Genomic DNA, 12,319 nt, shown 5'->3' on the forward strand with positions numbered 1-12,319 from the left:
AAAAAGAAGATGCCACGCCCACTTCAACGCCTACAAACCACTTCAAAAAACCGTAAATATGAACGCGGATATCTCGGAAAATATCAAAGATAGAAAAAGGGGATTTTAGATTAGGGTGGGTCGATATTTGCACTTGCTTTTGCTTGAAAATATAACTATTTTAATGATTTAACACTATTTTTCAAGCAAATTGTATTGTATTAACTTTTTTATTGGCTAAAAAAATATGTAATACATATTTAATTTAAGAAAGGTCAAAAATAGTCCTTTAATTACTATTTTTGTTCTATCACATTGTAGGTATAGAGCGGAACACATCAGAGGGAGGAGAGGAGGAGGACCGATAGGCACAAAGAAATTGAAGACGCAGTTCTTGGCATACGTGGAGGTTGCTACGGATGAGGCAGGATGGTTTAAATTTCTAATACTTAAATTTAAGCATAATCCTCCTCCTCAACCTCCTCCTGCTCCTTCCACTCACCCTCATCCTCACCCTGATCGTGATCGAGTTCACAGTGATCCTACTAAGTATATAAATTCTTAATCATTTTCACTAGCCGAGTCGATCTAGCCATTTCTGTTAATCTGTCCGTTCGTATTAACGCTGTAATGACATAGCCTTGAACTATACATATATATATATGTATGTACATTCAAATTCATTCAATTAAAACGCCATCTATGTATTTTTCAAAGCAACTGGCAGAAGCGCCCCCTACTGTAAATGAGCTCATACCAGCTCTGTTTATTTTACAGTTTGTCTGTTAACCAGAGTTGCCAGCTGGATTTTAAACGTTGTCTTGGTAACGGTTTGCACTCGATTTTATTGTCAAAAGAAAGAAAGAAAAAAGAGGACTAAGCAAAATACAATAAAAATGTTTCGCCGCGGAAAACTATCCTTTTTGAGCACCAAAGACGATCGCATCAAAATAATAAACGAACGGATCAATATTACAGAACGCCATTTAATGGAGATGTGCTCAGCCTTCGCTTTGGTAACAAGAAAGATGGCCAAGTTAGTACCGTGACAATACTTAACAAGTAAAAATGCATAATTCGATGGCCTCGACTATTAGATACCCGTTACTCAGGGAGTGCGAGAGGGATGGAGATATGCTTGCAAAAAATTGGCTGTTTTCACTAACGCGCCACCTAGCCTATAGCGCAACCTATTCTATAGCTAGCGTCTATAGGCTTGGTGGCGAGAAGTGAAAATAGTAATAATAATTATTGAAAATAATAAAATAATAATTTCTTAATAATAACGATCCCTTATAGATATCGCGACTCCTTCGATGAGTTGGCCAAGAATGTAAAGAGTTATGCAGACGATGAGGAAATCAACGAGAGTCTTTCTAATGGACTTAAGAGCTTTACTAATGCGGTTACCATTATGGGCGATTATATGGACATCAACGTACACCGGTTGGAACATAAGGTGCAGTCTTAAAGAATTACATTTATAGATCTAACAATAGACGACTGGCTCGACTATCAGATATCTGTTACTCAGCTAAAGAGAGGAAAAGGGAAACTTTTTTTCTAGCACTAAAGCTGTAAAAGCCACAACTTTGTGCCGTTTGTGGGCGTTAGAATGGGCATGGCACTTAGGGTAACAAGCTTGCACTGCGTATAAACCTAAGGAATCTAAATCAGAAATCTAAACTCTCTAGCTCTTTTTACTCTAGGAGTATCAGGTAAAAAAATTTAAGAGAATTGGAAAGAAAAGTATTCATAATTTTAATGTGCCATCCTAGATACTTGCTTAAAATCGTGCATAAGCGTCACAATTTTGAATTGCAAAAAATGGGTAATAAATAATTATACAAATTTGAATGAATTAAAAAAAAAAAAAAATAACCTTATTCGTAGGCTAGTACTAAGAAATGTTTTAATAATAACATATCAAATATTTCGGCTCATTTTATTTCCCACCCTCAGATTGTCAACGAGCTGGCGCAATTCGAGCAGCTTTGCAAGTCGACCAGGGACAATCTTCGTCTGGCTGTTATAGCTCGGGACAAGGAGGTTCTACGTCAGCGCCAGATGTTGGACTTAAAGTCAAAGTTTTCAGCGAACAATGTGGGTGGAATAAAGCTTAATACTTTTTATAATAATCTAAAATATACACTCCTAGAGTGCCGCCGATTCGGAGCTTTTCAAGGCCAAAATGGAGGTACAGCGCACCAACAAGGAAATCGACGATATCATCGGGAATTTCGAGCAGCGAAAGTTGCGTGACATAAAGCAGATAATCAGCGACTTTATACTGATCTCCATGAAGCAGCACACCAAAGCTTTGGAGGTGCTGAGCGCAAGTTACTATGACATAGGAAGCATCGATGAGCGCGACGATTTCCTGGAGTTCCAGAAACTGATGAAAACCAAGGAGGAGCCCACGCCTCGCAAGGCGGCCTTAAAGAAGGGCCTGCGCTCCCAATCAATGGATAGTTTGGAGCACGAGCACCTTGTTAGTCCGCTTAAGAGGCGTCAGAAACTATCGAGGAGCACCAAAAATCTGGCAGGAGCGGGAATCAATCACGGCAGTAGGACAGAGCCCGAAGAGGAAACAGATGAGCAGGATGAGGAGGATGATGATGACGAAGACGAGGTAAAAGATCTGGGATAAATCTTTTCAGGATTGACCCAAGAAAAACTCATTTAAACTTACATCCAGGAAACCGATCAAAGTGGCGATGAGGAGGAATCAGGAACAGCAACAGACGATGAAAGGGAGCCCACCCAGCCGAGCAGCCAGGTCACTCCCCGCGATAATGTCTTTGGGGCCAAGATCCGATCTGGTGGTAAAGAAGTCCCCACGCCCTCGAACAGCGCCGGTGCCACTTCTGCTCCTCCCAAGCCCAGCAGGCAAACGGTCAAACATCCTTTCAAGGCGGTGGCCTCCACCCATGTAAGGCTGCAGAAACAGTTCCATGTGCCTCAGCACTAGCACTGAAATTAAAAACACAATTAGAGCTCCTAGTCAACTAGGGGTCCCATCAGTATTCAAGACAAAATACAATTTTAATAATTTGATTTGTTTCTTAACCCCACTTTAAAAATCGTTCCATTATTGTTTTAGCATTACATCCTTCATTTTATTCTGTAACGTATATTTTTTAAGAAGTATTATATTCAAAATTTAAATTGAGAATGACTCCAAGAAATCAGACCTCTATCCACTTCTTCTACTTAAAAATCGTCCCTTCAAGAACAAATCGTAATCCAATAAAATTACTTATCAAAACCTTACAAATTTTTGTTACTTATGTTTTGCATTGGATTGCTTTTCTAAAATTTGAACCCATCCATTTTTAAAGACACAAATATGTCACACAATTTTTGACAAAATAAAGTACTAAGTAGGAAGGCCAGACTGGTTAATGAATCAGGGTTCTTTTCCCTTCTAAAACTGTCTACGTTTATCTAGAACTAGCTGACAACGTTGATTTGCATACAGTTTTAATGGACACGGCTCACGATTTGCATTATTTGCCCCAGATAAACAAGAATAAATATATGCATAACATAACTAATCAAGCGGAAATAACACTTTTCTCTCCCCTATCCCGCAATACCGCCCTAACTCTTCAGGTGAGGAGACGAAAGCCGGGAACTGGTCGCCTGGTAACGGTTGTTAAATCGAAGTCCTGAACCCCCAAATACCAGGGATTTTACAATTCTCGAATTTTTAATTTATAAATAGAAACTAATCGGCAATAATTTAAAATTATTGGCCATTGCTCACAAAGAATTACGTTACTTAAATTATGATCTTCTCCGAGTGGGCGAAACTTAAAACTATGCAATAAACGGATGAGCAAATGTGTTTTTCGGAGCAACTGGGTGCGGAGGAGATTAAATGAATGTGAGAGCCTGGAATTGTAATCTTGATACGGGTGACTGGGTGCCAGGTGTTCGATGTATGTATCTTATGGGATTGGTATGCTGTTTCCAAATGGGCGTGGCTGAACCAGCTCTACGGGTCTCATTTCTCCGGGCCCTGACCCTCGATCCCGGCCTGGTTCATCAAATCCGCGATGCTCTTCTCCAGGTCGTCGATGCGGTTGCCCATGTCGTCGATGCGCGTTATTATCTGGTCGGACATCGTCTGGAACTTGTCCTGCACATTCTGCAACAGATTTTGTACCTGATAACAGGAGGCGGATTTTACTGGGTGCTCACTTGGGGGTGTCTATTACTGGGTGTTCCCGGATCGGGCATTACTCACGTATATGGTCAGCTCCTGCATGTTCTTGGGGTCCGCGTTGCTGTTCAGGGAGTAGTTCTGGTCCAGATCGCTGTCCATCTCGTTGCGCAGATCGGTCATTCTGTGGCTTCTTTGTGTCGCTGTATAAAAGTACAAAATTCCTATCGTTTCTAGCTGTTTTGCTTCCGTTTGCGGCTGCGGCTGTTTCACTTCTGCAAATTAATTTCTTTATCAGGCTTAGGGGTGGACTGCGCTCCGATGGGCCTTTCGATAATTCTGGTGATGGCATGCTGGCTAGTTTCGAGTGTGTATGATAATTGTTCAACTGTCGTTTGAAACTTTTAATGTATCTATCGCTTAATATACTTTCTTTTAGAGTTTTTAAAATTAACCAGAAACTTTATAAGTCAAGTATGATAAATGTAATTAGTATACGTATGAATATTAAATGAATACCAGCTGTTAGTTGTAAAAAGTATAGTTATATAAAAGTTATGATATAAAAAAAAGATTATGTTGGTTTTTCAGAGCTTTGAATTTGTATTATTTATAAAAGTAAACTGGTTGCTTAACAGCGTTGTGAATTTTAAAATTATTTTCAAAAGTAATTGACTTAATATCTAGCTATCTGTATAGTAATCTAGCTATAACTTGTAATGACTATTTAGCTATAGCTACGTTTCTTATTTATCGTTTCCCCACGTGGATGATTTCTATCGTTACCAAATGGAAGTCGAGGAGGAAAAACCGCAGGTTGTTACTAAAATCTCTTAAGTTAGAATTAAACCTTTGAAACTAACCAATCCCTTGTAGATAATTGCGGAGAACCCCAACGAGACCGTGATCCGTGAACGCAATGCGGAGATCGTTTCCGGCGGCAATGTATTTTACAATCCTGTGCAGGAATTCAATCGAGATCTGAGCATCGCGGTTTTGAATGTTTACTTTCGGAGATTAGCAAAGGAAAGGATCGAAAAGGCGATCAAAAAGCAGCGGAGGAAGGTAAAAGAGGAGGACGAAGGAAAACCCTCTCCCGTCCCCGACGATCAATCCGTTTATGTGGCAGGCACTCGCTATGAGGATGGACTTCGGATCCTCGAGGCCCTCGCAGCCACCGGCTTGCGCAGCATCCGCTACGCCCAAGAAATCGCCGGAGTACGCCAGATTGTGGCCAACGACCTTTCCCGCCAGGCGGTGGCCTCTATCAACACGAACATCCGACACAACAAAGTGGAGGAGCTGATCGAGCCCAGTCACTCGGATGCCATGTAAGTACAAAGTGTTGATACGTTTAGGGGAACATCTAAAATCCTTCGGATCAATTAGTAATAATTGTAGCGTACAATACCGAAAAATTTAAAAGTTTATTAGATAGAAAACATTAGTCAACATACATATATGGACAAAGAATAATACTAAACGATAATTTACTAATCAATTGTATAAATAATTATACAAATTTCTGAACAACTTTTCCAATCATCATATCTTATCCATCTATATCTTACAGGACCCTCATGTATCTTTCGACTCACCCCGAAAAACGCTTCGATGCTGTGGACCTCGATCCGTACGGATGCCCCAATCGCTTCCTGGACGGGGCTATGCAGTGCCTAGTAGACGGCGGTCTGCTGCTGGTGACAGCCACCGATATGGCCGTGCTGGCCGGAAATGCTCCGGAAGCATGCTACGTTAAATACGGGTCGGTGCCCCTGCGGATGAAGTGCTGCCATGAGATGGCATTAAGAATCCTGCTTCACTGCATCGAGAGCCATGCCAACAGGCACGGCAAGTACATTGAGCCGCTCCTGAGCATCTCCGCGGACTTCTACGTCCGGATATTTGTTCGAGTGTATGTCGGACAGGCCCAGTGCAAGCTGTCGATGAGTAAGCAGTCTTGGATATACCAGTGCACCGGTTGCGAGACTTTTACCCTTCAGCCTTTGGGCACCACTAAGCCCAATCCCACGGCGGGTAATCCGCAGCAACTAAAATTCGGGATACCGACAGGTCCGGCGGTTAACTCGCAGTGCGAGCATTGCGGTCACAGGCACCACCTAGGTGGACCCATATGGTCAGCTCCGATTCACAACCCAGAGTTCGTCCAGGATCTGTTGAAGACCGTGCAGGAAACACCGTTGCAATCCCTGGGCACCCAAAGGAGAATCGTTGGAGTGCTTTCCATGGTACAAGAGGAACTGCATGATGTCCCACTTTACTATACTCCGGACAAACTATGCTGTGTGCTTAAGCTGGAGATTGTACCCATGCTGAAGTTCCGCTCTGCCATCCTACATGCAGGCTATCGAGTCTCCTACTCACATGCCTCGAAGAACTCGTTGAAAACCGATGCCCCGCCAGCGGTGTTGTGGGACATCCTGCGTAGCTGGAGCAAGAGGCATCCGGTGAATCCCGAGAGAATGATTTCCGGAACTCCTCTGCAGGCCATACTTTCGAAGGAAGGCACCGCAGACTACGAGTTTGATGACCTTCACCCGGAGGCCAATCCCAAAAGCCGCAAATCTGCACTATCGCGTTTCCAGGAGAATCCAACACCCCATTGGGGACCAGGCACCAGAGCCACTATTATGTAAGCTAAGTCCTAAAACCACCGTTTTTTCGCATACTTAACTCCCACCCCATCCTAGGATTGGCGAAAATAAACTGCCCAAAAGCTACCGCAACCAGAACAAGAAGCAGCGTCACAAAGCTTCGCAACAGCAGCCGGAGGAGGACCAGAAGGATGGCCCACAAGCGGTGGAGGATGATGGTGAGGCAAAGCACCCCGCCAAGCAGGCCAAGCTGGAGGCGACTGCGTGACAACTGCTTCTATGTCACAAATTTATTGCCAATAATGTTTGTAAAACCCAAAACACAAAACGGTATTTTTTCTGGGAAAGCGAATGCCTTCGAGGAACTAATAGCGGAAGAAGTTGCCGTCGGAGGTCTGGCGCGAGAATCCGTTGTTGACCAGCTGGTTGTGGACGCCGCTGCAAATTAACTTGACGCTGTGCGGGTGGATTTTTTCCTTACAACCGCCTGGAAATATATTAAATTCAAAATATTTATAACAAGTTGATATTAGTTACTATAAAACTATTGCCTTGAACTAACATTTTTATAAAGACAAAATTTAACAGAATTCAGTGCACATTTATATTTAGTGATTAAAATTAAACTTTCAATCACTTCTAACTGATAACTTGTTTTACTTGCAGGTGATGTTTTTTTAAAATAAACTTTCCTTTGTACATTTACTTTTTAAACTTATTTGGACTTAAAAAAGTTTTTCTAATTTCCCTATATTTTGAACTCAAAATTTCCTCCATTCAACTTAAAATACTTTTTTTTTTAAAGGGCCAATTTGTTAAGACCCTCTTAAAAGTGGAATGGTGCACTATTCAAAGAGCCGTTTGCTCTTCCGCATTATAAACTATTAGTAGCCTTTAAACTCCCAATTTTTCTTAAGTATTATAGCTCTAAAACGCTCTAAACGTGCGGACAAAGATCTCTTAATGGGATAACTTACCAATGCGAAGAGGATGGCCAAGAACATCCTCCTGTTTGCGCCGAATAAACCGAGTGTTGCGTAAGACTCGAAATGACTTGAGCTGGGCCCCAATTTCCTTGGAGGCCCCGGGAGCCGACCAGCTGCTTATGGCGCGGCACGTCTCCCGTTGCATCACGTAATCAACCTTGTCCGGAAAGGCTTCACGGGTATGGTCGTAGCGTGACTGCAGCGAGAAATCTAGACCGTCCTTCGGGACGTTCGGGTTGGCACGGTATCGCTTGCTCGAGCGCACCGAGTTCATCGTCTGGTGATAGAAAAGCCGCTGATACGGCTCCAGATGACCATGCCAAGTGCCTGGATTCAAGTGAGGCTCCGGCGGCGGAGGCTCCGGAAAGGAGCACACATAGGTGCCCTCCGTGTGCAGTTCAGGCTGCCTATCAACCCACAAGAATGAACATCCGACACCAAGCCAACATTAGACAAAGCTTACCAGGACACATTTTTGACCTGCACAGTATCGTATTGAATCATCTTGCAGAAGGAACCAACCAAATTTTGGACGAAAGTGTAAAGGGTTCGACGAGAGTGGGAGACTGGACCAGTTTCAAGACAGCTTGGATTTGTGATTTTGTGTACGGTTTCCCGGCAACTGTTTTGTCAATAAACACCCCGATTACCAAGTTTTTTGGTGCCGATGGAAACCGACTGAAAAACACAAGTTCTGGTAAACCAAATACTATAAAAGACAAAGCTAACCTAGGAATGCATATCAAAAAGTACTTGGTGTATAGAACCCTAAGACACCTGCTATACTTATTTTTTAAAGAAATCACAATAATTTTATTGCTTAGTTCGATATCTACTTAAAATAGATAGAAACAATGATTCCACAACTTTAAGTATTTTCTGAATCCAGTGTTTTACTTTGCATAGCCTGAAGAATAAATCGAAGTATTTCCCAAATAACAACGTCACTGTTTACATTAAATCAAGTTAAATTTTATTGAATCGTTATTTAAGCTGCAAAATAAGAGGTTAGTTTTCACACTCACCATATCGTCAAGGTAATTGAAAGTATCTAAAGCTCACAAGTCAGTTCGTGATCCCCAATTGGACATCCACCGCATCGTCGGCGTAGCTCTGCTGGAAATGTTTTTTTTCGCCTAAAGTCAAAAGGGACGCCCACCAACGACAGGAAAACACCAACAACGCCAACCAGCAACAAATCGCGAGACGAGATGAGACGAGAGAAGAAGTGACGGGTAACAGGAAACTATGAGTGACTGCTGCTCCCAGCTCCCAAGCTGGGCTCCCAGAATCTGGAGCTGTGGCAGCGGCAGCGGCTAACAGGAAACGGGAAGCTGCTACGGCAACTGCGACTGCAACATCAGCGGCACCAGCAGCAGCATCGTGCGACAGCAGCAGCAACAGCAACGTGCGACAGCAGCAGCATCAGCATCTGCAGTAGCAGCAACAAACAGCAGCCACGCGATGTCCGCTCCCGGGAGGAAGGAGTTGTAGCTTAGATGATGCGCTGCTGCTGATCCTCCCTCGCGATTTAACCACAATCTTATCTGAACCGCAACAACTGCCACACACCATTTGCCTGCATGTATATAATAAACGTGTGGGAGAAGCTTGTTAATAAGTTTGTCGTTAAAAGGTACAAAGAACGGAAACGAGCAACACAAACGCAATCGAATCGAATAGAATCGAACGGAACGCAACGAAACAAACAGTGTCCTAGAGCAGTGCTATCACTCATCTTCCTCTCTTTCTCCTCCTGTCTCTCATCTGATATTTGGGTATTAAGTTGAAGCCGTGTTAATTTGAGTTTATTATGTTCTGTTTCTGGTTTTGTTCAGGATTTCTACTACGCTACTAATAAGTATATCAAAAGCCTAATGCGAAGGAACCGACATCGAGGGATCGCCCAGTTATCGGGGATCTCGCTCGGAACATAATCATGCCTGTTCTCTACTTATTTACTCTGCCGAAACTTAAAATAGTTCGCTATAAATAGTTTTGTAAAGTGTAAGACTGTTTAATGGTTTGTATACCTGCTGTTCGGGTACAGCATGACACAGTAGGAGCCACAGATCCGGCACAGGATTCGGATGTGGTCTTTGTCAGCGAGCCATACCTGGAAACCAGAAGGAAATAAAATAGGGAAATAAAAATAAAAGGGATTATTTTCAACTCACCTCGCCCTCTAACAAGATGGAACGTTTCTTCGATGTTTAGGAGCGACTGCGGCTGCGAGACGCGGCTGTGCCCAGTGCCGCGGTCCCGCTTCCGATTCCGTTGCGGCTGTCACCGCGCACTGGACTGCGCGAGAACTTGGATCGGCGCTCCGGCGAATGGCTACCTGCCGAGCGGGAGCGAGAGTAGGAGCGGCGGCGCGGGCTGCGAGACCGGCGACGCATCGGAGAGCGAGATCGTGAGCGACGACGTCCGCCGGATCCACCTCCTCCTCCTCCGCCACGACGACCGCTGGAACTGCGAGTGGGCGACGACGGGCGGCCGTATCGAGCCATCTGGACACGGAGCTCCCTGCCGTCCAACATGCGACCGTCCATGGCCTCCAGTGCGTCCTCGGCATCGCGTTTGTCATAGAAGCTGCGATATAAGACAGACGTTTGATTAGATCTATGAACGCACATCGCAAACAAACTACATTTCAATTTTAATCGAAACTAAATTGTGGGGTTTGCAGTATGTTGGCTAGCAGGGTTTTGGTAGGCAACAGTTGCAAGTAAACACAGTCAATCTGGCACCCTTTTGCTAGGGAAGATGTACAGATTAAAGCTGATACATATTCAAAGATAGCAAATAATGCACATGATATACTTCTAAGGTTTATATCTAAGGTTAATGCACAGAAACCATAATTCTGAAAACTATTATGTCGCGAAGCAGAATCTAATTTCAAGCACTAACATTTTTTATTAAAAATTGTCGCATTCTCAGTATGTTGGCTAGTAGAAGTTTAGTAGGCAACAGTTGCAAGTGAACACAGTTTTTCTGGCACCGTACCAAACAAAATGTACAGCTTGATAACTGAAACATTTCTCAAGATTGCAATGATGCGAGTGAAACTAAAATATAACCGCGAAAAATCAGGGTTACTTTATGCAAGGTTCCATAATGTAGTATTCTCAGTATGTTGGCTAGTAGGAGTTGAGTAGGCAACAGTTGCAAGTGAACACGTTAATCTGGCACCGTTCTGCTACTGAAAATGTACAGACTCGTAGCTGATACACCTTCGATGATAGCAAATAATGCTAATTCTATTTAATTAGGGGATATTATACACTTGTCTAATGAGCTGGCTATTTCTTTTCTAGATAACTGTTACAAGTTGACTATAATTGTATATAATTGACCCAAGATCGAATTTACTATCACAAAATGAGTTTTTCTTGGAAAAAGTAATTTCCCGCTAAGATGCGCCATCTTTTATAAATATTCTTTGAAGAATGGTCAAAAATTATCTATTTTTTTGTGTCCACTCTACATACATGGATATGAATACATAAGGTATAAATAAAACGTAGAGCAAAACCAGGTCTTAGAGCTAAAGATCAAGTTGTAAAGTTGAGGCTTTGACCAGCGAAATACGTTCGAATGATTTCGCTTTAAACATTTTTGAGGGTTCTCAGAATGGAACACTGTAGCAGGTAAATTTAAGACAACCCAAAGGTTGGTAACATTTCCCGGAAAATGGCCCGAACGGCGACTACTTACCGCACAAAGGCGAATCCACGGCTCTCGCGTGTGTAGCGATCCCTGGGTATGTAGATGTCGCCCACCTCGCCGCATCTCTCGAAGACCCGACGCAGGTCCTCCGGCGTAGTGCGGTATGTGAGATTGTCGACCTGCGGATATTAATACACGCGGGTTGATTTACTTGCCGCAAAGAGGTTATCTAACCGGGCAACGTTGCCAGCCGGCCGCCATTTTGTTAGCGTTTTCCCCAATTTTTCATTTGTACTTGCCTTTAGCGAGACCATTCCATCGATTCTGGGAGGCGGACGCGCTGCGCCCAATCCCCCGGCACCTCCACCGTTACTCATTGTCTTTATTGAGATTTTAATACCACTTAAAAATCACGACTCCTCAAAGCGAGTTTATCTCTAGACGATTTTTTCCTTTATGTTAAAATGGCGTCAGGTCAGAGACGACGTTAGAGCTGGAACAATGGCCGATGACTATTCGGTCTATCGATTAACACTAATTCGATATCTACAGGAAGTGTGCGAAAAGGAGTTACTTTAAATATCGTTAAAAATCACCAATCTTCTGTTTTTTTTTAATGTGGTAATTTTGTGTGTATCTATGATACTCAACTAAATTATTTTGTATTCTTATAAAAAACTAAATTAAATATTAATTAATGTTTTTTAAAAACTTTCAGTAATAAAAACGCGTATTTTAGAAAAATTATTTGACATGAGGAATTAAAACCGCACAATTAGTGAAATATAATAAATACTATTTGAGTGAATTAGTTGAAGATTTTAATAATGGATTTCGAAACTATAACTTGATTTAAAACTATTTCAAGCACTTTTGGTTTTCTTTGTTCTGGACCACTG

General features: G+C 42.6%; 5 protein-coding genes across 6 annotated transcripts; 2 read left to right on the top strand and 3 right to left on the bottom strand.

Annotated features, from left to right (window-relative positions):
* Positions 1–810: 810 nt before the first annotated feature.
* On the top strand, positions 811–3,255 carry Fam92 (CBY1 interacting BAR domain containing protein Fam92). The gene is made up of 5 exons (XM_017080321.4): positions 811–1,015; positions 1,279–1,438; positions 1,942–2,082; positions 2,138–2,611; positions 2,678–3,255. Exons 1-5 carry the CDS (start codon positions 876–878, stop codon positions 2,948–2,950), a joined length of 1,188 nt encoding a protein of 395 aa, XP_016935810.3. The 5' UTR covers positions 811–875; the 3' UTR covers positions 2,951–3,255.
* Positions 3,256–3,672: 417 nt separating this feature from the next.
* Positions 3,673–4,441, bottom strand: LOC108014278 (heat shock factor-binding protein 1). Its single transcript, XM_017080322.4, has 2 exons — positions 4,232–4,441; positions 3,673–4,150 (listed from the first exon to the last, which is right to left on the bottom strand). The coding sequence occupies exons 1-2, from the start codon at positions 4,328–4,330 to the stop codon at positions 3,989–3,991; spliced, it is 261 nt and encodes an 86-aa protein (XP_016935811.1). The 5' UTR covers positions 4,331–4,441; the 3' UTR covers positions 3,673–3,988.
* Positions 4,442–4,871: 430 nt separating this feature from the next.
* Positions 4,872–7,480, top strand: Trm1 (tRNA methyltransferase 1). The gene is made up of 4 exons (XM_017080316.4): positions 4,872–4,963; positions 5,024–5,478; positions 5,721–6,800; positions 6,859–7,480. The coding sequence occupies exons 1-4, from the start codon at positions 4,937–4,939 to the stop codon at positions 7,028–7,030; spliced, it is 1,734 nt and encodes a 577-aa protein (XP_016935805.3). The 5' UTR covers positions 4,872–4,936; the 3' UTR covers positions 7,031–7,480.
* On the bottom strand, positions 6,887–8,410 carry LOC108014274 (cilia- and flagella-associated protein 276). Its single transcript, XM_017080317.4, has 3 exons — positions 8,212–8,410; positions 7,740–8,155; positions 6,887–7,249 (listed from the first exon to the last, which is right to left on the bottom strand). The coding sequence occupies exons 1-3, from the start codon at positions 8,250–8,252 to the stop codon at positions 7,128–7,130; spliced, it is 579 nt and encodes a 192-aa protein (XP_016935806.1). The 5' UTR covers positions 8,253–8,410; the 3' UTR covers positions 6,887–7,127.
* Positions 8,411–8,698: 288 nt separating this feature from the next.
* On the bottom strand, positions 8,699–11,918 carry SC35 (SR family splicing factor SC35). Of its 2 annotated transcripts, XR_010655404.2 has the most exons (5): positions 11,720–11,918; positions 11,469–11,599; positions 9,926–10,340; positions 9,782–9,864; positions 8,699–9,327 (listed from the first exon to the last, which is right to left on the bottom strand). XR_010655404.2 is itself a non-coding variant. In XM_017080368.4 (4 exons), exons 1-3 carry the CDS (start codon positions 11,795–11,797, stop codon positions 9,962–9,964), a joined length of 588 nt encoding a protein of 195 aa, XP_016935857.1. In that variant the 5' UTR covers positions 11,798–11,918; the 3' UTR covers positions 9,530–9,864; positions 9,926–9,961. The 2 variants fall into 2 exon arrangements, 1 of the variants encoding a protein (XP_016935857.1); XM_017080368.4 differs by lacking the exon at positions 8,699–9,327 and having other exon boundaries at positions 9,530–9,864.
* Positions 11,919–12,319: the final 401 nt, after the last annotated feature.

Source organism: Drosophila suzukii, chromosome 2L (assembly GCF_043229965.1).
Source record: "Drosophila suzukii chromosome 2L, CBGP_Dsuzu_IsoJpt1.0, whole genome shotgun sequence".
Classification (NCBI taxonomy): domain Eukaryota; kingdom Metazoa; phylum Arthropoda; class Insecta; order Diptera; family Drosophilidae; genus Drosophila; species Drosophila suzukii.

Bases quoted from the DNA above. Each gene is read 5' to 3' on its own strand.
- Fam92 (XM_017080321.4), top strand. From the start codon at position 876: ATGTTTCGCCGCGGAAAACTATCCTTTTTGAGCACCAAAGACGATCGC. The intron at 2,083-2,137 runs GTGGGTGGAATA...ATACACTCCTAG, and splicing joins CAAAGTTTTCAGCGAACAAT to AGTGCCGCCGATTCGGAGCT. The intron at 2,612-2,677 runs GTAAAAGATCTG...ACTTACATCCAG, and splicing joins ATGATGATGACGAAGACGAG to GAAACCGATCAAAGTGGCGA.
- LOC108014278 (XM_017080322.4), bottom strand. From the start codon at position 4,330: ATGACCGATCTGCGCAACGAGATGGACAGCGATCTGGACCAGAACTAC. The intron at 4,151-4,231 runs GTGAGTAATGCC...TCCTGTTATCAG, and splicing joins TGCAGGAGCTGACCATATAC to GTACAAAATCTGTTGCAGAA.
- Trm1 (XM_017080316.4), top strand. From the start codon at position 4,937: ATGGAAGTCGAGGAGGAAAAACCGCAG. The intron at 4,964-5,023 runs GTTGTTACTAAA...AATCCCTTGTAG, and splicing joins TCGAGGAGGAAAAACCGCAG to ATAATTGCGGAGAACCCCAA. The intron at 5,479-5,720 runs GTAAGTACAAAG...TATATCTTACAG, and splicing joins CCCAGTCACTCGGATGCCAT to GACCCTCATGTATCTTTCGA.
- LOC108014274 (XM_017080317.4), bottom strand. From the start codon at position 8,252: ATGATTCAATACGATACTGTGCAGGTCAAAAATGTGTCCTG. The intron at 8,156-8,211 runs GTAAGCTTTGTC...GTGGGTTGATAG, and splicing joins CAGGTCAAAAATGTGTCCTG to GCAGCCTGAACTGCACACGG. The intron at 7,250-7,739 runs GTAAGTTATCCC...ATATATTTCCAG, and splicing joins TGGCCATCCTCTTCGCATTG to GCGGTTGTAAGGAAAAAATC.
- SC35 (XM_017080368.4), bottom strand. From the start codon at position 11,797: ATGAGTAACGGTGGAGGTGCCGGGGGATTGGGCGCAGCGCGTCCGCCT. The intron at 11,600-11,719 runs GCAAGTACAAAT...TAATATCCGCAG, and splicing joins ATGGAATGGTCTCGCTAAAG to GTCGACAATCTCACATACCG. The intron at 10,341-11,468 runs GTAAGTAGTCGC...CTTATATCGCAG, and splicing joins CGTGGATTCGCCTTTGTGCG to CTTCTATGACAAACGCGATG.